Source organism: Bubalus kerabau, chromosome 1, assembly GCF_029407905.1.
Source record: "Bubalus kerabau isolate K-KA32 ecotype Philippines breed swamp buffalo chromosome 1, PCC_UOA_SB_1v2, whole genome shotgun sequence".
In the NCBI taxonomy this organism is placed as follows: domain Eukaryota; kingdom Metazoa; phylum Chordata; class Mammalia; order Artiodactyla; family Bovidae; genus Bubalus; species Bubalus kerabau.
Window position 1 is genome coordinate 185321220 of NC_073624.1, and position 22397 is coordinate 185343616.

General features: G+C 55.1%; 2 protein-coding genes across 2 annotated transcripts in view; both read right to left on the reverse strand.

Moving 5' to 3' along the window:
* Positions 1 to 209: 209 nt before the first annotated feature.
* Positions 210 to 1696, reverse strand: CTXN1 (cortexin 1). Its single transcript, XM_055566622.1, has 2 exons — positions 1601 to 1696; positions 210 to 1239 (listed from the first exon to the last, which is right to left on the reverse strand). Exon 2 carries the CDS (start codon positions 1217 to 1219, stop codon positions 971 to 973), a length of 249 nt encoding a protein of 82 aa, XP_055422597.1. The 5' UTR covers positions 1220 to 1239; positions 1601 to 1696; the 3' UTR covers positions 210 to 970.
* Positions 1697 to 2354: 658 nt separating this feature from the next.
* TIMM44 (translocase of inner mitochondrial membrane 44) overlaps positions 2355 to 22397 on the reverse strand; it is a 369417-nt gene continuing 349374 nt past the window's right edge. The window contains exons 2-14 of the mRNA XM_055545786.1: positions 15250 to 15354; positions 13351 to 13452; positions 11316 to 11486; positions 10024 to 10104; positions 8949 to 9098; positions 7820 to 7959; positions 7433 to 7518; positions 6635 to 6727; positions 6416 to 6540; positions 5533 to 5583; positions 3783 to 3872; positions 3156 to 3266; positions 2355 to 2850 (exon numbers count right to left, since the gene is read on the reverse strand). Of these exons, the coding sequence (XP_055401761.1) occupies positions 2731 to 2850; positions 3156 to 3266; positions 3783 to 3872; positions 5533 to 5583; positions 6416 to 6540; positions 6635 to 6727; positions 7433 to 7518; positions 7820 to 7959; positions 8949 to 9098; positions 10024 to 10104; positions 11316 to 11486; positions 13351 to 13452; positions 15250 to 15294 (1365 nt within the window). The 5' untranslated portion in view covers positions 15295 to 15354 and the 3' untranslated portion in view covers positions 2355 to 2730. The remainder of the gene's footprint in view (positions 2851 to 3155; positions 3267 to 3782; positions 3873 to 5532; positions 5584 to 6415; positions 6541 to 6634; positions 6728 to 7432; positions 7519 to 7819; positions 7960 to 8948; positions 9099 to 10023; positions 10105 to 11315; positions 11487 to 13350; positions 13453 to 15249; positions 15355 to 22397) is intronic.

Here is a 22397-nt window from a genome sequence, read left to right on the forward strand (position 1 = left end):
AGCATGCATCTGGGTGTTTCTCAGCCCTGGGCAGCTCTTAAGAGTGTGCAAAAGTCAGCCCTGGGTTCAGATTCTAGCTCTGGCAAGTCACTGAACCTGTCTGGACCCGAGTCCCCAGGCCTGTAGAATGACGATGCTAACAGGATCCTGAAAATACAAGAGGCCGAAGTGCAGAGTCTCGACCTCAGCACACTGCTCGGCATGCAGTAAGCGCTCAATAATAGCTTTTATTAACAGCATGGGCTCAGAGGCAAGGAGGAGTGAGAGGCCAGAGGAGGGTCTGGGGAGGGGGTGTGGCAGAGGGATCGGGGGAGGTAGCAGGTGAGCCAAAGAAGGGTGGAGGTGGTAACAGAGGGAGGGGCGCGCTGACTTGAACTGGGGCCTGGGCTGGGGGCGCAAGGGAACCTGTCTGCCCTCTCCTCCCGTGGAAGGAGCCACCCATCCTGGACACAGCAGCCATTGTCGCTCTTCAGGCTCTGTCTCCGGGGCAGGCCGCGCAGGGCATATTGGTATGCAGTATCCCACCCCGTGAGCCCAGGAGAGCCTGCCCCGCAAGCCGGAGCCCGAGGAGGGGCTCAGCGCTTACGGGCGGGGTTGCGCGCGGTGGGGAGTGAGGATGGTCACAGAACAAGGAGAAAGGGAAAGGATACGGGGGTCTCTGAATACAGGAGTGGACAGGACACTCATGCTGCTAGGCGGCAGGACAACAGCAGAGAAACACCTACACGCTGGGGGCGGAGGGGTGGGACAGGGCAGGATAAAGGCACGAAGTGGGGCTCCGGCCTGGCCAGGAGGGAAGATGGGAGGGGTCTGAGGGGGGAGGGCTTGGACTTCTCCTCATGCCCTCCCCACTCGGGCTGCGGGCTCGCGGGGCAGGATCCCGAGCGCGGTCCAGGCCTGGCGGCGCCCCTCGTCAAATCTGCCCTGGGAGAGAGACCCCGCCGAGGGCCGGCCAGGGGCGCCGCACAGCTCAGACCAGCGCGTAGTCGAACTGCCCGCGCTCGAGCGCCTCCTTGTGGTCGGTCCAGGACGAGGCGGGCATGCGGCTGTAGGGGTCGAGCAGGATACGCACGCAGCGCACCATCAGCAGCACCAGCACCACGAGCAGGCACAGCACGAAGGCGAACACGGTGCGCTGCTCCGCGTCCAGGCCCGCACCCACCGGGGGCCCCGTAGACGGTGGCAGCGGCTCGGGGGACAGCGTCCACGTCGCGCTCATGGCTCACATCGCCGCGCGCCCTGGGGAGGAGAGGCCCGCCCGGGATGCGGGGATGAAGCTGCGACCTCCCTCGCCCACGCATCGTCCCCTCCCGCCGCCGCCCCCCCACTCCCTGCCGAGCCCCAGCCCCCGCCTGCGCCTCAGTCCCGGGGCTACGCCCATGCCCGGTCCGCAGGCACCCAACTCCGGGCGTGCTCGCAGGTGGGGACGCTATGAACAAGGAGAGGAAACCCCGACCCGGCCGGTCCGCGCACAACAGGTGCGAACGCGCGGTCTGGGGAGGTGGCGGGGGCTAGACCCGGCTCCCCCGCCCCACTCCCTTTGTTCTTGCGCCCCGGGGACCCCCCTCCCCCACCACCCCCGTCCCGCCGCGCCCCTCACCCTGGCCTGAACCGGGACCGGGACCCAACGCCCGGCAGCCTCGCTGTCTTCCGGGACCCGCACCCTGTCCGCTCTTGGCCTCTCCGCGGCGGCGGCCCCGGCTCTGCCCACCCCACCCGCCCCTGGAGCCGCGGAGACCGAGGCAGGCGAGCAGCGCGCGAGCCGGGCCGCCGCGGCTGTTCCCATGGCGACGGGGGGGGGGGGGGGGCGGGGCCGCCGCGGGGGGCGGAGGCTGCGCAGGGAGCGGCGCTCGCGCCCGCGACCCCGCCCCGCCCACCGGGAAAACCGGGCCCCGCCCCGAGCCGCTCGCTGCATAGACCACCAGCCCCAAAGAACCGTGAGCACTAAGGACTTCACCCTCCCACCCCAACCAGTACTCCTAAACCTCCCAGCCCGACTTCAGCTCCCACACCCCCATTCTCCTCTGCAACTGACCTCTCAGTTTCCCTGTTTGGAGGATCCCAGTGCCCCAAAAACTCATTCCAGCGCTAAAGGTCCTCTGGCCCCAGGGACCCCAACCTTCAAGAGACCCCACCCAGGTCACTGAAAACCTCCATAGCTTTCCTTGTCATTGTCCCCCCTCACCCCCACACATAGCCAGGGTGGGCAGGGTCTTGCCCAGGTAAAGCCACCCCCTCTTCTGTTGCAGCTTCTTTAGTGACCATGACCGCCTCCTCATCACCACTGGGCTGGCCCACCTCCTCCTCAGTCCCAGCTCCCCCACCCCAGTGACAGACACCCTGGACAACCCAAGTTGTTCTCTTGCACTTTGGTGATTTATTATTTCCAAATCTCCACTTATATACAGGATAACAAGGGCACTGTTTAAAAAAAAAAAAGAAAAAGGAGCTAAAATGGCCTGGCTGATGTGGCCAGTGAGCCCAGGCCCCACTGCTCAGTCCTGGGAGGGAGTGCCTGGTCTGAGGCCCGCAGGCCAGCAGCCCACCAGGGGGCCGATGCAGCCCCCTACCCTCCCCGCCCCATCCAGCCGGTGTTGCAGCTGGCCTGGCAGAGCAAGGACAGAGCTGACAGTCCTGTCCCCAGAGGTCTGGCTGCTGCAGGTGGACGCCAGTTCCCTGCATGTCCACAGTGAGGGTCAGCCCTGGAGGGCCCGGGCATGGCCGCCATGCTCAGAGGACCTGCTCTGTGCTGGAGGCTGAGATGTCCAGGAGCCGCCAGGCCGCATAGGGGTTCAGCTCGTCCTGGTCTCGGCAGAGAGCCCACACATACAGCATTCGCAGTACCTTGTCCTGCGGAACCCGGGAAGGGTGAGGGCTGGAGGCAGGGAGCACCCGGTACCCACACCAGAAGGAGGGCAGGGTGATGCTGCAGCCAGGTCAGGGCTGGGAGGGAGCAGGGAGCGGGTCTGGGGTGTTGGCCTGGGTCTGGGATCCAGAGCAGAGCCTGGGACAGAGGCTGGGACTCAGGACTTGGTCAAACCAGACAGACCAGCTGCCCTCTGGCCTCCACCAGGCCCAGAGCAACATGCTGTCCTGGTGCCCTGCGCTGCAGGGAACTCAGTGCGTGCCCTGCCCCTCCCTTCCTGCCCACTCACCGGGTCACCCTCGACCACCTCGCCTTTGGGGTTCTTGATCACCATCACCATCTGGGCCTGGAAGGTGATGATCAGCACTGGCCCCTGCTCCATCATCTTGCCCATGGCTAGCTGCAGGGGGTGGGGACAGGGTGGATGGGCCTCAGAGAGTGGTCCCTGGTGCCTTCCTTGCAGCCCCCATCCAGGGGCAGACCCGAGCTTCAGCACCCCAGGCCTACCGCCTCCCACTGGTCTGTTTCCAGTGGGAACTTCCCAACTGTGAGCAGAATCGGACAGGATCCCTGGACTGAGGCTTTGTGGACACACAGAGGCCTCTCAGAGCCACCCGTCTTCCATATGGGTGTGGGCTCTCCACAGAGTCGTGGCAGAGAGACCAGTGGGGGCCTGAGTGGTCCCAAAAGAGCCCCCACCTTTCTCAGTGAGAGTCCTGACCTCAGGAGTCCCCGGATCTGGGCAGCAGTATCCCTGGGCCACCACTTGCTTTAGAATTCCCAACTCCAGGACTATGGAAACCCCTCAGTGAAAGCGACCCTACTCCTCCAGGGACAAGGAACTCACCCTTCCCAGCTGAGCACAATTCAGAGAAGCACCCCTGCCCCTCCCCCCTACCCTGGAAGAGGCACTCACATCGATGTTGTCAATGTCCAGGATGCGGGAGTGGAACTGGAGGCCCAGAGCCTTGGCCTGCTGGATTGGGTGGGCCAGTTGGCTGTAGGTCTGCAACAAGAAGCCGAACATGCCCATGGGACCGGTTACCCTCGAGCAAGCCATGCCAAGGCACCTAGGAGCCGGGGGCACCACATACCCCAGGCCAGTAGTGGGCTCACAGGCAGGGTTTCAGGCTTTCAGCTCGTGTACCTCCCAAAAAGGTCTCTCGCGCCAGGAGTGACAGATGCCAGGATCAGGCAGGCTGGTGCCACCCTCTTGCTGGCGCGAGTCACACACTTCCCTCTCATTACCAAGACAACACTGTATCACCACTATTGAAAGCAGTATTAATCAGTGAGGCCGGGAACGGTCCTGGAACACAAACAGGAACATGCTCCCAGAGAGGTAAGTTGAGGCCTCTCTGGCTGATGCAGAACATTCTCCTGTGGATCCTGGAACCAAATGCTTTTTTCTAGGATTCATCCTGCCCCACGGCGGCGCTGGGGTGAGCTGCCTGGGTCCGCCTGCTTCTCCCTGACCAGCGCCTGTGGGTGGCTTTCGGCCGCAGGCGGCCTGTTCCTCCTATGGGGGCAAAGACACCATAGCCCTCTCGTGCCTGCTCCCAAGCCCAGGATATGGCAATCTCGCATCTCAATGGAAGACATTCCAACAGCACCCACTTTTTATGCAACTAATGGACCCACCAAATGAAAAGAAAAAAAAAAGAAAAGGTGCCAATCTGAGTTCTGGTGTGCTTTCTTAAAGATGACATTCTCAGAACGCCCTGGGGTGAGTGGCTTCAACTTCAGCTGTGTTTCTAGGGGCACCAGCAGCAGCTCACGGGTAGAGATAACCAGTCACATCTTAACAGTCCCAAAGTTAAAAAAAAAAAAAACCAACCCACTCATAAACGCCTGCTGGATTAGTCATCGTGCAGGGGAGTATTTAAAAAGAAAACCTGACATCTTCTCCTCTGCTTTTCCCAACTTGTTTGTGAGCTGGGTACAGCAGAGAATCAGCCAAAAGAGATTCTGGATTATTTAGTATCAAGAAGCTGGGGGTGAAGAAAAACAAACTCCCAGAAGACACAGGTCAGGGAGCCAGAAGGATGGGGCAAGGTGGCCCCGTGGGGACAAGCAGGCTGCCAGGAAGGGACGGGGCAGACGGGGTGCTCCCAAGGCCGCCTGACCCATCACCATGCAGCCCAGCCCTTCCTGTGGCCTGGGACCTGGAGCTCCAACTCCAGGAACAGCTAGGCCTCCTTAAGACACGCAGCTCTTACCTACACGCAGAAATATATCAATGTCTGCTTGGATCTATGTTTGAGGATCTCGCGATGAGAAAAACAGCTAATGAATCCATCCAATGCTGCCTGTGTGGGAGCTCTGCTTTGGTGTCCCTGAAGCACCCTCTTGATTCCCAAGGGATGAGCCCAGTGATGTAACCCTGGCCTTGGGAAGGGGGGCCATGGGGCCTCACACCCCACTTGCTGGCCAGCACCTGTGACCCCCACGCACAGAGTGAACATCTGATGCACCCCAGGGTTCTCCAGTATCCCTTTCCACCCACTTCCCTGACCCCTGGATCCCCAGCCTGCAGCCACCCCCACCCCCGACACCCCCATCCCCATCGAGCTCTTCCTGGATCGAGCCACCCAAGCAGATCTCCTCCAAATTGTTATTTCTTCTTAGGCCTAAACAGGAAAAAAAAAAAGCCAGCAAGCACTCACAGCTTCATAGCACCAGTCTTTGAGAATGTCGAGTTCCCCAGAAATCATGGCCTAAAAAGGGAAAGACAAAAAATCAAGTATGAGAATGAGTGGGCTCTGGAGGCAGCGAGATACTGCTGGAGAATGTTCTCCAGGGAGACCCTTTCCTTGCAGCCTCCCAGCCCCACCCTGGGGTCCAAGTCTGGGGAGGGGAGACCTGGCCAGGCTGGGGCAGTGGGAGGGGAGCTCCCGCAGCTAACAGTGGGGCAGCCTAGAGTGGGTCCCCAGGGTCTGCAGGAAGGAAGGGGAAGGTGGCAGTGGTCGGAGGTCTGGTCCCAGCTGGGAAACTGAGCCAAGGTGGCCATGCAGGGGCAGCCTGCCTGCCCTGGGGACAAAGCTCTAGATGGCCTGGCCCAGGAGGGACGGGGCAGAGCGGGGGTAGAGGGGGAGTGTGGGGGAGGGCTCCCAGGGTGCAAGGAGAGAAGATGCCACAGGAACAGGATGTGGTGAGGGTCCTGGGGGGTGGGGGGCGCTGGGGGGGAACCACAGGGCATGGTGGGGGTGGGGGCTGAGATGACCTCACCCCAGAGGATCCCGCCTGGGCTCGGGCTGCTGCTTTTGGGAGTTGCTACCTTTTCACCTCCTCCCAGCCCTGCCCTGAGTATCCTGAGGAAGCTGAGAACATGGAGGAGGGAGAAGGACCCCAGGAGGAGGGATCAGATGTTCACAGAGGACCAGGGGGCGGGAGGTTGGGGGACGCTCCCTGCAGTCCCACTAGGCCACGCCACAGGCCTCTGTATGGGCTGGGCTGCAGGACTCCCAGGCTCTAGCCAGGGCTGGTGGCCATGGAGGGGCAGGGACGTGGCAGGGAAAAGGCAGAACACCTAGCCAGGCGCACACCCACCTCCAGGACGTTGGGGATGATGTCGTTCTCGCACTGCTGCAGGAAGCGGTCCTTGTCAAAGGCGGGGTCCACACGCAGGATCTCTGTGAGCACCTCTGACATCTCTGTCTTCGAGAACAGGCCCCCTGGGATGGCCGAGCCGGCAGGGCAGTGAGGGCCTGGGACTCTGCCCCCTTGCCGGCTCAGGGTGAGGGGATGGTCTTGGGGCGGCCCACTCACCCAGCAAGTCCGTGACCTTGTCTGTCAGCACACGGGATGCCCGGATGAAGGCGTTGTCGCTCTCGTCATACTTCATCTTCATCTCAAAGAACCCTGTGGCAGGTGGCGGGTAGGGTCAGGGCCCTTCCAGAAAGACACCCCCACTCCATCACAGCCCCCTCCCCGAGCAGACTGGGTAACTGAGGGGGCCTCTCCGAGGCTGCTTCTTCCTCAAGAGACCAGGGCCTGTGGGTCAACCTCAAGGTGGGGGTGTGGAGACCCTGCCACCATGAGCTTGGGGGGCTGTGTGAACCGTGGGGGGGCCACCTCCACTGGCAGCTGCTTTCACTGCAAAGGAAACACAGGCTTCTGGGAATCACCATGGGATGACAGACAGGGCTCCCTGTCAGTGCGAGGGAAGCCAGGTGCCCCAGAGTGGGCAGAGCACGCTGGGCCTTGAGCTGGTTCCTGGCTTGTGAGGCGGGGTGTGTAGGGGCCAAATCCACAGCTGCACCATCGGGGTGGGGATGGGGGGGCGGGGGACACTCACACCTGCCTGCCCCACAGCCACACTGGCTCTAGTCAAGATGGTGACCCAGCCCCGACGGCAGAGCCCCTGCCGCCCGAGATGTACTGGGTGCTTCCCCTCGGGCCTCCTGAGCCCACACTCCACTGCTCACACGCTGGGTGACTCTGCTGCAGTGCCTGGCCCCCTCAGACCCCAGCCTCCTCCTCTGTCTGGTGCCCGCCCCCGGGGAGCGCTCAGTGAGTGTCTCTCACCACCCTGCCGCTGGGCCGTTCTGAGATGGGGACACTCACGATTGAATACCACATTGTTGTCCCTGAAGTCCTTCCACTGCTGGTACCACTTGGAATCCTTGTGCAGCACGACCCCCAGCGCCTCTCTGGGGAAGACCAGGGAAGCCAGTGAGCGCAGTGCGGGGGCCGCTCCCACAGGGAGAGGGACCAGTCAGACAGTGTGATGACCCTGGCCTCACCTCCCGGCCTCCTGCCTTCTCATTTCCCCTGCCCATCCCTCCCCACCTCCATTCTCTCAGGGAGCCAGGGAACCCTAGGGAGAAAGAAACCCCACAAGCAGACTCGGGTCGGAGCCCTGTGTGGTCCTCAGAGACAGACAGCACTGCAGGTGGCTAAAAAGGGAGGTGGAGACAGGGTGGGAAGGCCCCTGACCGGTCTGGTACCTACTCATTGGCCTCAAACACTTTCTCTTCCTTGAATTTCTCTCCAGCAAACTCCTTCCTTTTCCGGAGCCGCTCAGGTCGCCGATAGGGCCCGGTCTGTCCCAGGACACTCTCGTCGATCTCCTTCTTGACAGACTCCACGCCCTGCAGACCACAGCCGGGCATGTGGGAGTTGGGCGACCCTTGACCAGAAGCTGTACACCCACCCTAGCTCCAGGTCTCAAGGTCACCTGCCTTGCAGGTTCAGGCCAAGGATTTGTTGGAGCCTCGGGGGGAGGCAGACGCTCGCTGCCGGGAGAAGACCCTGGCTATCTGACTTCTGCCCCTGACTCCCCCCGATCCCCACCAACCCCTGCTCTAAGAGCAGCCCCCAGACAACCCTCACATTCTGAGGTCAATTCCCCATCTCCCTGGAAACCTCCCTTCAGCTGGGGAGAAACCAGCAACTGGAGGGGCATCCTGAGTGGCCCCTGCCCCATGACCCCTATCCAGGCTCACCCAGTCTGTGGATCCCGACTTCCCAAACCTCTGGAACCCATTTCCCTCCCGGCCCCAACACCCCAGACACTCTCCAGCCACCTCTGAGCCACTGCCCGAGTCCTCGCTGGCGGCTGTGCTTTCAGGATAAAACCTGAACTCTTCCGTATGGCCCCCAGGCCCCTGCAGTGGCTCTGGTCACAGCCAGTTGGCCCCGGGGCCCCGAGCTGGCTATGTCTGCTCCCCTGGCCTGGAGCAGCCCCCGGACGCTCCTGTTGTTACTCAGAACTGCCTGCCCCTTCCCTGTCCCCATGCCTGCCCTGCGATCCTTTGAGAGCAGCAAGTCAGACCTTCTGTCCTGTGGCCCTGTGGCCAGCAGAGGGCCCAGTGTGAGGTAAGGTCTTCACAGAAGGAATTCAGGACCTCAAGTGACCGGGAGCGATAGTCTCGGAGTTCTGGGCCAGACCTAAGGGTGTCAGCCACTGACTGCAGGCTGGAGCTCTCGGTCTGTTAACCCGTAGCTCCCTAGGGGCCACAATTTGCCCAAGACCACCCAGCTGGGAGGGGCTGAGCCCAGAGATGGGAACTCAGCTCCTGGGGGCTGGGAGCAGGACAGAGTCTAGAGTGCCCACAGGCACGAGCACAGCCCAGCTTACCTGGGAGAGGGCTTTGAAGGCAGCAGTCCGGCCAAGCCTCTCCCCGCTTTTGGACACTGACTCGGCAGACTGCTTGGCGGTCTTGGCTGCTTCTTCCACACCTTCCTTGATTTTCCGGCCAAGGTCACTTTTACTGACTTCGTCAAGACTCTACTGAGACAGAGAAAGGGGAGGTGTCAACGCGACACAGGCTGGGGGCTGGCAGGAGCTCCCCCAGGGCTAAGGGCCAACCAGGCCGAAGAGGGGTGGGAGCAGACAGCCTGAGTTTGTCTGGCTGATGGAGCTGTGACTGGGGTATGTGCATGCTCGAGAAGGGTGCCTATGACCTCTGGGGCACTGGGCCTGGGGCTGCAGGCACGGAGCAGACAGGAGCCCCAGCTCTCCCAGGATACACAGGAGTGGCACCCACAGGTGGCAGGGAGGCAGGAAGAAGGTGAGGTGTGCATGGAGCTGGGCTGGCCTCAAAACCCTGCCCCTCTCTCCTGGAGATGCAGGAGACTCAAGTTCGATCCCTGGGTTGGGAAGATCCCCTGGAAAAGGGCATGGCCACCCACTCCAGTATTCTTGCCTGGAGAATCCCATGGACAGGGAGCCTGGACAGAGGGCTACAGTCCATGGGTCACAAGACTGAAGTGACTTAGCAGGCAGGTCCCTCTCTCCAGGCCAGGAGAACAGAAAAACCAAAGAGAAGCAACAAAGAAGAAAGCCCTCCAGGAAAGTCACTCCCACCTCCACCCTTGGAGGCAAAGTGCTCCCCTCCTATCCTAAGGAGGGAAGAAAAACATCCTCATTTGACCCTCCTAATTGTAGCACAGAGGCTTCTAACTTAAGCAGGCCAGTGAACTACAGGCCAGTGGGCTGGTCTGACGTCGCCCTCCTTCCTGAGGGCATCCTGGACTCCGGAAAGCCTCTGGAGTGAACAGGCTGCTCACCACCCCAGCCTACACAGTGCTGGCTGCCAGTTCCTCCTGAGGCTCCCAGCACCGCCCCCGCCCCCCAACTCCTCTGCCAGAGGTGGGAACAAACAGGCCCCGCAGCCTCGGGTAAGAGGCCCTGGGAGCCCTGCGGCCATTACCTCCTTGACAGTGCCTGTGATCTCCCCCAGCTTCTTCCTGATCACCTCGCTTGTTCGCAGGGTTTCCGATTCAATGGTTCTCTAGGGGGAAGGACATTGTGTCTTTGTGTTGTGATGCACAGTCCAAAGCAGCATTTTCTCAGCAGTCCCTTCCTCCCCAGACACCTCTGCTTCTCTTGCCCCTCCCCCTCAGCCTGCCCAAAGGGTCCCTCCCTTCTGCCCAGGGTCCCTGGCTGCCCCTCAGCCTGGCATGAATCCTGGACAGGGACCCTCCTGAGCACAAAGCCCCAGGCCCCGAATCTCTCTCTGGGTGGCAGCGGGCGAACTCTTCTATCTGCTCATCAGTGATATGTTGAGGGCGGTGGTGGTGGGGTGCTGTTCCCACTCTGCCCCCACCCAGGCACCCTGCCTCAACCTCAGCCTCCTCTGCCCCCAGGTGGCCCCTCAGCCCACTCCTCTTCTTCATGACAAGGAAGGGTGCTCTCCCATAGGGTGGAATCCCCCACAAAGAGTTTAGCGGAGACTTGGAGGGAACAGGCCTCACTGTGCTAGCAGCCCAGGATTGGGGGTCAACACAGCAAAACACCAAGGGACCTGGGGCATCCGGGGCAAGCGCCCACACTCCAGGCTCAGCCGCCCACAGGGGAGACGGCGGGGCTCACAGAGCCCTCGCGGGCAGACAGATAAAGGGCCACAGGCCCACTCACAGGCCCCTGAAAGTTGTTTGGGTGTTTCCATACGCTCTAATGGAAAAACTCAAGTTTTTGGCCAAGCGACCATGTAACAATTACACTAGCCCTGGAACCCACTTTCTACCCATTTCACTCAGAGGCCCTCCCGAGTACACATCTCAAACCTAGTGCCTGAGAGACCTATGGAGATGCAGATTCTTCTTTTTTTTCCTTTTTTATTTATTTTTAATTGGAGATGGCTGCTTTACAATGTTGTGTTGGTTTCTCCTGTAGAGCAGTGCGAGTCAGCCGTAAGTATACACATGTCCCCCTCTCTTGAGCCTCCCCCACAATGCAGATTCTGAGGCAGGAGGTCCAGAAAGCCCCCCATGTGCTGGTCTGTGTGCAGAGGATGCTGCAGGCTCACCACAGACCTGACAGGCTGAGTGGCTCCCCTAGCCCCCTTACTCCCCATCATCAGGGACCCTGACAGCCGGGGCACTGCGCTACAGGAATTCTTGGCTCCAGGGAGCGAGTAAGAGGTGAGAGAGGTTAATCAGTGATTAACATACTGGGTTGGCCAATAAGTCTGTTCAGAGACGAGTCGCGAAGGGGACTCACGTATTTCCTCCTGGCTTCCTGGAGTGCATCTGACTCTTCCAGCTTCTTGGCCTCATCTCGGAACTTTTTTATACTTTCTTTCATTTCTTTGTTTTTGGCTAATTCCTGTTTGATGTTATCGAGCAAGCCAGAGAGAAAGCCTTTTCTGCTTCCAGAGGAATAGGATTTGGACTAGAAAGAATGTAGAAAGAAACAAAGGATTTTTTTTTTTTTTTTTAATTTTCTATTTTCTGTTGATACAGGTTTAACAATGAAGAGCTCTCTCTTTGCAGAAGAGTAGAAGAGGCACACCAAAAAACTATTAGGTGATAAACTGTGGGGCACCCAGGCAACAAGACATTATTCAGCAATAAAAAGAAATGAGGCCACCACTTCCCTGGTGGCACAGAAGATAAGAATCTGCCTGCCAGTGCAGGGGACATGGGTTTGATCCCTGGTCCAGGAAGATCCCACATGAGGCCCCGCTCCATGCACTGCCCTGCCCAATTCATGGGCTTTGGGGTCAGACACAGCTGGGTTTAGATCCTGGCTTCTCCTCTTTCACAGGCTCAGGAAAGAGAAAGCTTCAAAAATGATTGTGAGTGAGTGACTCAGGTCTCGGGGACATGGCCACGTGTGCTTGGCTGCTCCCACTTCTGAGGGTGCGCAGGGTCCCCACCAGGCCTGGGGACTTACCCTACCAGTTTTGGGGCAACAGCCCCCCTGGCTGCTATCAAGCCCCAGCAAAAGAGGCAGAAAATCTGAGTGCTGCCCCAGAGGTGGGGTGGCCAGGCCTGGTGCTGGCAGGCAGCTCTCTGGTCCAGATGGGTCCTGGCCAGCCCTTCGCTAGGGGAAATCCAGGGTCCAAGAGTGTCAGGGACTGCATCAGCTCACAGCAGCCCCACCATTCACCCCAGGGCTGGGGACTGGGTGGTAGTGGTGGGGGGCGGGGCAGATCAGAGATGTGGACAACTAATGGGAAAGACACGTCCCACACCTACAACAGCCCCAGGACACGGCTGGGGAGACAGGCTGGCACAGGTAACTAGAGGGCTGTGCTGAGACTCAAAAGGGAAGGGAGGGTGTGAGCTGCTCAAGGATGTGGAAGTGGAGTCAGTGTGAGGTTTGGGGCTTTCCTCCCCATAGTGGTGAAACACTAGCAGAAGCATGGTTGAGGAGGAGTGACCGGGAGGGCAAAAGCTCTAGAAAATGCTGTTTCTGACAAACAACATCAAGAGTAAGAGAGATATCGGGGCTTCCCTGGTGGTCCAGTGGTTTAGAATCCACCTGCCAATGCAGGGGACATGGATTCGATCCCTGATCCGGGAAGACCCCACTTGCTGTGGGGCAACTAAGCCCTGGTGCTACAATTACCGCAGCCTCCAAGCCCTAGAGCCTATGCTCTGCAACGAGAAAAGCCGACACAACGAGAAGCCCGTGCATGGCAACTAGAGAGTAGCCCCCACTCGCTGCAATTAGAGAAAGCCCCAAGCATAGCAACCAAGACCCAGGACAGCTATAAATAAAATTATGCAAATTATATATATAAATTTTATAAAAATATAAAAACATTATATAAATCTATAAATATAAAATTATATAAAAACAAAATTACAGAAATTTTGTATAAAAATATAAATGTAAAAGTTTTATAAATAAATACAATAAAAAAAATAAAGGTAAGGACGGTCTAGCCTGGGGAAACCCAGCTCCAGGAGATGTGTGACTCTGCGAACGCAAATGCCCATGCGGCCGTCTCCCAGAAGCAAGGCCCAGCTTTGCTTGAAGGACCCAGATGTGCGACCCAGTAGGCGGTGCATTTCAGCTCCGCTATAGGGATCCCACTCCACTCTGGGAGGCAGGAGCCCCACCCGCAGTGTGCCGAGCACTTCCAGATACCAAAAGCTCCAGGCCCACTGGGCTCTGTGACTCCAGAGGGCCTGCCCATCAGAGGCCCCAGCAGTGTGGGCAGCATCCTGCAGGCCTCTTCTGTCACCTGTGCCTGACCCTCACACCTCCCCTTCCAGCCAGCTGGCTCACATCTTGAGTCACTCACCAGGGTCAGCTCTCCATTTGGCCGGGGCAGCTGGTAGGAACCATGGGGCAGTGGCACTAGATTGTGGCTGGACATTAGATGGACTCCGCTGCCAACACATCTCTAATCGAGGGAGAAGAGATAAAGATCCGTTTAGACCAGAGAGTGATGAGGAAGGAATGAAATACGCCACCTAAAAGAGCAGAGATTGCTAAGACTCATCTGACGATTTTTATCCCATCCCACCTGCATGCTTGATGCTCAACCATCTTCTCAAATTCTGAGAAGCCGGTGGAATCTGGTAGAAAGAGAAAATCTTGGAACTGTACCTGCAGGGCCTACATGTACCCTCCCGACTCTGAACCTAGGAGAAACCAGATGGGTCCTAGGAAATGCCAACCTATGGTGGAAGAACGCTAAAGGCTAAATGTGCCAGTCTGATTTAAGGCCTTAGTCTGAAAATGGGCATGCGGAGCCTTGATGCTGGTGGCAACCAGTTTTCTCTCACCAGCCTTCTCTACTTCTGCAGCCTTGGAGGACCAGAGACCTGGGCTTTTAGAGGCACACACTGATAACTTACTGTCCCAGGCACGACCCTGCAATAAACCTACCATGTCCTGATCCAGGCTTGGGATGTGAGCAGAGCAACTTAGGGGAGTCACCTGGGCAGAGAGATGCTGCTAACCTCATGTGAAAGGCATTTCTTCTCTGACCAAATGATGAACTTAAGCTCCAGGTGGGAAGCTCCATGTAGGTCTTGTTCAATGCTGCATCCTAGCACCCAGCATGGAGCCAGTAACACGGATGTCAATGACCTGACAAAATCACATTTCCATTTCTACAATCCCTGGGCCTCTCCTCATCCTGTTCCATGCTTCCTGTCTCCAGGAACTCTAAGCAACATACAGACTTACACAGATGCCATGATCTCCTATAGCTACTCAAGAGTAACTCCTGTGAGTTACCGAAACTTTTGTTTTAATTGCTTTGTTGTTTTCTTCTTTTAAATGCCTACAGCCATTGATCCTGGAGCCACCGACGTCAGCAGCAGTCTGAAGTTGAAGCGGATCGCTCTCTAATTGGGAAGGAAAACCCCACAGGAGGACGGAACCTGAAGGTGGCTCCTCTTTTGTCTTGTGCCCAAATCAAACACCTGTACACACAGCCTTCAAACCCTGACTCAAAAGACAATCAGTCCAGAAGAAAAGCTCTGCCCTGAGTCAGAAACGCGTTGTTTCTCCTGACACTCAGATTCCTGTGAGATAACTTTCCTTCCTGACCTGAGCTTTGGGCCAGGTCAACCACCCTGCTAGCTCTGAGACTGTGGGCAGCTTGTTTAGCACGACTGAGCTCCCAGTTTCCTAACTTATTGAGATAGCATCAAATAGTAGCAACGTGAGTACTACTGTCCCAGTGCACTTTATACGCCTTGACCCCCAAGGCATCTGTGAGCTCAGATTCTCAGCCAGGGCGACAACTACCTCCCGTCCTTTCAGAGGATTAGGAAGAGAGACGGAAAGTGCTCCCGGTTGCGGACGAAGCATATTAAGCCGAGCCGTGACTGTCACGGTTTTCTGCCTTTTCCTCGCCACTGCTTCTCCATGGAGCGCCACGGTCACCATTCACTCCTCGGTACACGTGGGCCAGCCAGAAATGAGGGGCGATCCTCTCCCTGGCGGCTCCATGCATTACTGCCCCCGGCCGGACAGTCTCGGCTCCCCCGCCCTCAGGCCTAGCTCCAGGCCCCACGTTACCGGGCCCCCGCCCCGGCCTCGGCTGACCCAGTGACCAAACTCTGAGTCTCTCGCGGAGCCCAGGGAAGGGGGCAAAGAGGTCAAAGATCTCGGGACAGCGAGATCCTGGAAGTCGCCGGTCCGGAGCTCCCTAGTCCCGCCCTCCTGGCCCCTTATATCTGCTCACCCGCGGGCAGCGGCACCAGCCTGCCCGCAGCGCCGCCGCCGCCATGCTGGAGGATCCCGTGTGACCTTCTCGGGGCGCGACTCGATACCGTCATCCGCCGCGTCTGCCTGGTAGGGTCTGGGCCTGGGAAAAAGCAAGACCTGGGGGCGGGGTTTATGAAAGGAAGGGCGTATCATTGGACAGGACTCCTAAGAAAGGAGGGGCCGTGGAGGGAGGTCCATAATGGGGGCGTGGCCTCACAGAGGGCGGGAGAGTCCTGGAGAGCTAGGCCTCTGATAGGGCAGAGTTTCGGAAGAGCGGGGCCTGTGACTGGATGTGACCTGGGGGGCGTGTACTCCTGTGTGGCAGAGACCTATGGTTGGATAAGAAAGCGAAGAGGCGGAGCCTGAGGATGTGGAGTCTGTCACGAGCCAAGATTTTCCTACAGACCACCCAGGGTGCGCGTGGCCGGAAAATCCGGTACAGAGCGACCTACCATAAGAACCGCTTCAATTGGGTTCTGACTGACTGACCGATGGGCCTGCCCTTTGCCACTGACTCTGACTCACTGACAGTGACTGACATTGACTAACAGACGAGCAAGTGAGTTGCTTCAAGAGCAAGAGCGAATGAGCCCACATTTGTACAGCACTTTCGGGAGGCAACTGTTGGTTTTGGTCCAGAAAAGGAACGGGAAGCTGAGACCTGGCTGAGTGTGAGCCACTCTTCCCTCCATCCATTTAGTGTGAATTGATACACCTGGACCGGAAGAAGGTTCATGCCTCTGTCACATCAGCACCCAGATGCTACTTTCCATTTAGAGAATCCGCCAAGTGGCGGTACCTGGACATGGTCGTGCAGTTGGGAAGAGATGGTGTGTTGGTAGCGTTGTTGTTCAATCTCTCAGTCATATTCGACTCTTCCTGACCCTATGGGCTGCAGCACGCCAGGCTTCCCTGTCCTTCACTATTTCCCAGAGTTTGCTCCAACTCCTGTCCATTGTGTTGATAATGCTATCCAACCATCTAATCCTCTGTCGGCCCCCTTCTCTTGCACTCAATTTTTCCCACCACGAGGGTCTTTTACAGTGAGTCAGCTCTTAGCGTCAAGTGGCCAAAATATTGGAGCTTCAGCTTCAGCATCAGTCCTTCCAATGAATATTCAGGGTTGATTTCCTTTAGGACTGACTGGTTTGATCTCCATGCTGTCCAAGGGACTCTCAAGAGTTCTCCTGCAACACAATTGAAAAGCATCAATTCTTTGGCGCTCAACCTTCTTTATGGTCCAACTCGCACATCTGTACATGACTATTGGAAAAACCATAGCTTTGACTATATGGACCTTTGTGGGGAAAATGTCTCTGCTTTTTAATATGCTGTCTAGGCTTCCTTGGTCACTCAGTTGGTAAAGAATCCACCTGCAATGCAGGAGACCTGGGTTTAATCCCTGGCTTGGGAAAATCCCCTGAAAGAGGGCACAGCAACCCATTCCAGTACTCTTGCCTGGAGAATTCCCATGGACAGAGGAGCTTGGTGGGCTACAGTCCATGGGGTCTCAAACAGTTGGACACAACTGATTGACTAGGCACAGCACAGATCTGTCATAGCTTTTTTTCCAAGGAGCAAGCATCTTTTAATTTCATGGCTGCAGTCACCATCTGCAGTGATTTTGGAGACCTAGAAAAGATCAGTCACTGTTTCCACTTTTTCCCCATCTATTTGCCATGAATTGATAGGACTGGATGCCATAATCTTAGATTTTGAGTGTTGAATTTTAAGCCAGTTTTTTTCACTCTCTTCCTTCACCTTCATGAAGAGGCTGTTTAGTTCCTCTTTGCTTTCTGCCATTAGGTATCATCTAGATATCTAAGGCTGTTGATATTCCTCCTGGCAATCTTGATTCCAGTTTGTGTTTCATTCAGCCCAGCATTTCACATGGTGTACTCGCTGGTACCATGGGGAGAGTTAATAATGTATGTTGCCTTTGCCCTATTGAAACCTTTGCCATTACTAAAACTGTGATAAGGTCTATGGGACTTGGAAGGGAGGCAGCATACACTCCCTGGCTTCAGAGTTGGACAGATCTGCGTTCTCCGTCCCTCAGGAGCTCCACCTGGAGGTGAGAAGAAGTGTTGAGGGCTTCCACTCTGGCTTTGTTGGAAATGTCATGTATGGATGTGAGAGTTGGACTGTTAAGAAAGCTGAGCGCTGAAGAATTGATGCTTTTGAACTGTGGTGTTGGAGAAGACTCTTGAGAGTCCCTTGGACTACAAGGAGATCCAACCAGTCCATTCTAAAGGAGATCAGCCCTGGGTGTTCTTTGGAAGGAATAATGCTAAAGCTGAAACTCATGTGAAGAGTTGACTCATTGGAAAAGTCTCTGAGGCTGGGAGGGATTAGGGGCAGGAGGAAAAGGGGATGACAGAGGATGAGATGGCTGGATGGCATCACCGACTCGATGGACGTGAGTTTGAGTGAACTCCGGGAGTTGGTGATGGACAGGGAGGCCTGGCGTGTTGCGATTCATGGGGTCGCAAAGAGTCAAACACGACTGAACAACTGAACTGAACTGAAACTAGTTAAGAGGTTGGGATATACAGGTTTGCTGCTGAGAAGAAGGTCTAAGGGTTTCTTAGTTGTAGTTGAAATCATGGAGTTAGACAAGGGCACTCAGAGAGAATATGTCAGGTGGGCACATCAAAACCCTGTAGTCAGATGGAGGAAGAAGAGCCCTTTAAAGAGACTGGGCAGGACTGGTCAACAGGTCAGAAGAGGACCTGGAGTCGCTTGGAGAAGACAGGTGGAGTAAGCGGTGCTGAATGCAGTAGAGAACTCAGGCCAGGCATACCAGGTCAGAATGGTATCCATTGGCCCTTGTACTTTGTAATATGGAGGTCCCTGAGGAGAGACACTAGAAGATTTTGGTTGAATGGTGGCTGTGGAAGCCAGATTTCAATTGGCTGAGCTTTCATTTTTTACAGAGGTGTGCTGGAACCAGCTTGGACTGCCTGGCAATAGCCAATTGTCAAATTTTTAGGAATTTTGGAGCTAGTTGTTAAACACAGTCATTATTTTAAAATTTATTGTATAAACTTACAATCAACTGGATTATATTAAAATAATGGTAATAAATTCCCAAAACTCAACACTTCTTATTATGCCCCTGTCTATGCTACTGAAGTTATTTACATATGTCTCTTCTGTAGGCTGGAAATACCATGTTAGATGTGCTATACCTCTTACTAATTCTGTCTTTTTTTGTCTAAAGTAATGGTTTATTTGCAGGGTGCCACACAGGGAAATGGGAGACAAGTCACAGGTCCACTTCATCTTGGTCACTGAGTTAGGGATTCTTTTTCCTATTTATTTTTATTTATTTGATTTGGCTGAGCCAGGTCTTCATTGCGACATGTGGGATCTAGTTCCCTGATCAGGGATCGAACTTGGGCTTCCAGCATTGGGAGCACCGAGTCTTTGCCACTGGACCACCAGGGAAGTCCCCACCAATTCTGCCTCTAATGCACCACATTAGTAGCCTGAAACTGGCTATGGTGGGGGTATTTATGCCATAGGAATTGACAAACGCTACAGATCGAGAACTTTCTGGCATGTTTGGAGAGTCCGTTATTAAATGTTTAATAGGCACATAGAGAAGGAGAACAGAGATGCCTCTGAGGAATCTTTGCAGTGCTTAGAAAGTGAAATGATGACAGCTGGAGGTACATATGGGGTAGAGTGAGAGTGGTTTATGTTTTCCCTACCTTTTCATTTTGAAAATGTTCAAAGCTACAAAAAAAGTTGCCAGAATAGTATAATGAACACTCATACACCCTTTACCTACATTTGTTTTGCCACAGGTGCTTTAGCAGGTGCTATGTACCTGTGAGGGTTTCCCAGGTAGTGCTAGTGGTAAAGAACCTGCCTGACAATGCAGGAGACATAAAAGATCCTGGTTCAAGCCCTGGGTCAGGAAGATCCCCTGGAGGAAAGCATGGCAACCCAGTCCAGTATTCTTGCCTAGAAAATCCCATGAACAGAGGAGCCTGATGGGCTACAATCCATGGGGTCACAGACTCGGACATAACTGAGCATCTGAGAACTGATAGTTAATTTACGATATTGTGTTAGTTTTGGGTGCACAGCTAAGTCATTCGACTATATACATAGATATATAATTATTTTTTAACAATTCTTTTCCATTATAGTTTGTTACAAGACACTGAATATAGTTCCCTGTGCTATACAGTAGGCCCTTGTTGTTTACTTATTCTATATATGTGCTCAGATGCTCAGTCGTGTCTGACTCTTTGTAACCCCATGGACGATAGCCCACCAGGCTCCTCTCTCCATGGAATTTTCCAGGCAAGAATACTGGAGTAGCATTATGTGTATGGAGAAAAAAAAAAAGAATACTGGAGTAGGGTGCCATTTCCTTCTCCAGGGGATCTTCCCAACACAGGGATTGAACCCACATCTCTTAAAATTCTTGCATTGGCAGGTAGATTCTCTACCACTAGCTCCACCTGGGAAGCCATTTTTATATAGTGGTGTGTATCTGTTAAGTCAATACTTCCAATTTATCCCCCCACCCAGTGCTCTTGCCTGGAAAATCCCATGGACAGAGGAGCCTGGAAGACTGCAGTCCATGGGGTCGCAAAGAGTCGGACACGACTAAGCAACTTCCCTTTCACTTTTCACTTTCATGCATTGGAGAAGGAAATGGCAACCCACTCCAGTGTTCTTGCCTGGAGAATCCCAGGGACGGCGGAGCCTGGTGGGCTTCCGTCTATGGGGTCACACAGAGTCGGACACGACTGAAGCGACTTAGCAGCAGCAGCATCCCCTTTGGTAAGTGAAGTTTGTTTTCTATGTCTATGAGTCTGTTTCAGTTTTGTAAATAAGTTCATTTGTACTGTTTTTTAGATCCCACATATGTAGTATCATATGGTATTTGGCTTTCTCTTTCTGACTTACTTCACTTAGTAAGCTATTCTCCAGGTCCATCCATGTTGCTGCAAATGGTATTATTCCCACTCTTTTTATGACTGAGTAATATTCCGTTACTTATTATACATATCTTCTTTGTCCATTCACCTGTTGATGGGCACTTAGCTTGTTTCCATGTCTTGGCTATTGTAAATAGTACTGCTCTGAACATTGGGATGCATGTGTCTTTTCAAATTAGAGCTTTTGTCCTTTCTGGATATATGCCCAGGATGAGGATTGCTGGATATATGGCAACTCTATTTTTAGTCTTCTTAAGGAATCTCTATAGTTTTCCATAGTAACTGCACTGATTTACAATCCTACTAACGTTTAGGTTTGTACCTACCTTTTTTCCACGTCCTCTCCAGCATTTACTATCTGTAGACTTTCTAATCATGGCCATTCTGACCAGTATGAGGTGGTACCTCATTGTGGCTTTGTTTTGCATTTCTCTAATAGCGATATTGAGCATCTTTTCATGTGCATCTGTTTGTCTTCTTTGGAGAAAAAATCTGTTTAGGTCTTCTGTAGCCCAAGCACAAGGTTAACAAAGGCAGAAAAGGTAAAAGGCAAGGGATCTTTGTGATTTCAGCTCCCTGAGTAGACCTCGGTTAGAGGGTCACCTGCCTTGTCTTGTAACTTGGTGTGTCATTGGTGATTGTGCCTGATCTATGTGTTCCTACAAAGCAAACCAGCAAATCGTGGTCTGTTGTCTAAGCCAACCAGTGGGTGGTATTTTGTTACAGCTGCCCCAGCTGACTAAGACAGTCAGTTCCCCCAGGTGGTAGGCGAACCCCAGGCTGCCTGGAAACTTTCCCAGTGCTGTCAGGTGAGTGTGTGTTAAGGCCGACCGGCGCGGTCCACGGTGAAGCCAGGGAACAGGGACCAAGACGCGGGGGAGTCACCCTCTGGGGGGAGCATCCAGAAAACCCATACTGTGTCCTGTGTGCATTGAGACCCCAGGAAGGGTGAGGTTTGGCGCTAAGATGATCACAGAAAGGACTCTGTATTATTCATCTACTGCTCTGTAACAAATTACCCAAAAAGTTACGGCTTAACAAAAAGAAGGGTGGTTGCCAGGGGCTGGGTGTAGATAAGCAAGATGCATGAATTCTAGAACTCTGGTATACAGCCAGCTCAATGCCTACAGTTAATCGTTCTGTACTGGGCACTTTCACGTTTCTTAATGTTGGTCCCTGCTGATCCAGTGGTTAAGAAGCCACCATGCAATACACTGGTTCCATCCCTGGCCCGGGATCTAAGAGTCCACGCCCAGCTCCTGCTGCCCACGGACCTGGGCCATCTGTCTGCCTTCTGTCTGGCCTTCTTCCCACTTCTGCTCCCCCTCTACCCGGCTGACTCTCCTCTCCATCTCCTGTTCTCCTTCCCCAGAAATAATAATAGCTGCTGGCACTGATGGCACGCCTCCCCTGTTCCAGACAGCGCGCTAGGCTCCAGGAAGCAGCTTCTGATCTGGCGCCAGCCCACAAGGCCCCAAGGCGGATGCTATCATTAGTCCTCTACAGACAGGCGCCCACAGCTCGCAGGCAGGGAGGAAGCGCCCACATCAACCACGTCTACAGAGAGAATCTAGCTGGAGAGTTAGAGCCAAGCCCCTGGCCCAGGTCACAGTGTAGACCCCCACCCGGCGGCCACAGCCAGGCTGGGTGATGTGAAAAGCAAGGGCTGTCAGTAAGGTAGGATTTGAATCCTCCTTAAAATCTGTGAAACTGGCGCTATCATTCCCTTCTCTATCAAGGAAGCAAAGGCCTCCAGAAGTTGATCCACTCAAGGGCCAGGATGGGGAAGTCGAAGGTGTTTGAAAGAAGCCATAAAGGACAGTTAGAGACTTCCCTGGGGGTCCAGCGGCTAAGACTCCCTACTCCCAACGCAGGGGGTCCTGGGTTGATCCTTGGTCAGGGAACTAGATGCCACACGCCATGACTAAGAGTTTGGATGCTGCAACTAGCGATCCTGAGTGCCGCAACAAAGACCAGGTTCAACCAAAACAAGATAAATAAAGGAGCGGCTAGACGGGAAAGCTTGCTGTGGGGACAGTGCCAGCAGGGGTTGGAGACAGATCATGGAAATGTCTGGGGGAGCAGGAGAGCCTGGCTGGAGAGGATAGGTGGGGACCAGATCACGAGGGTTGCCTAAGTAGGTGCACTGGGGAGTTTTAAAGAG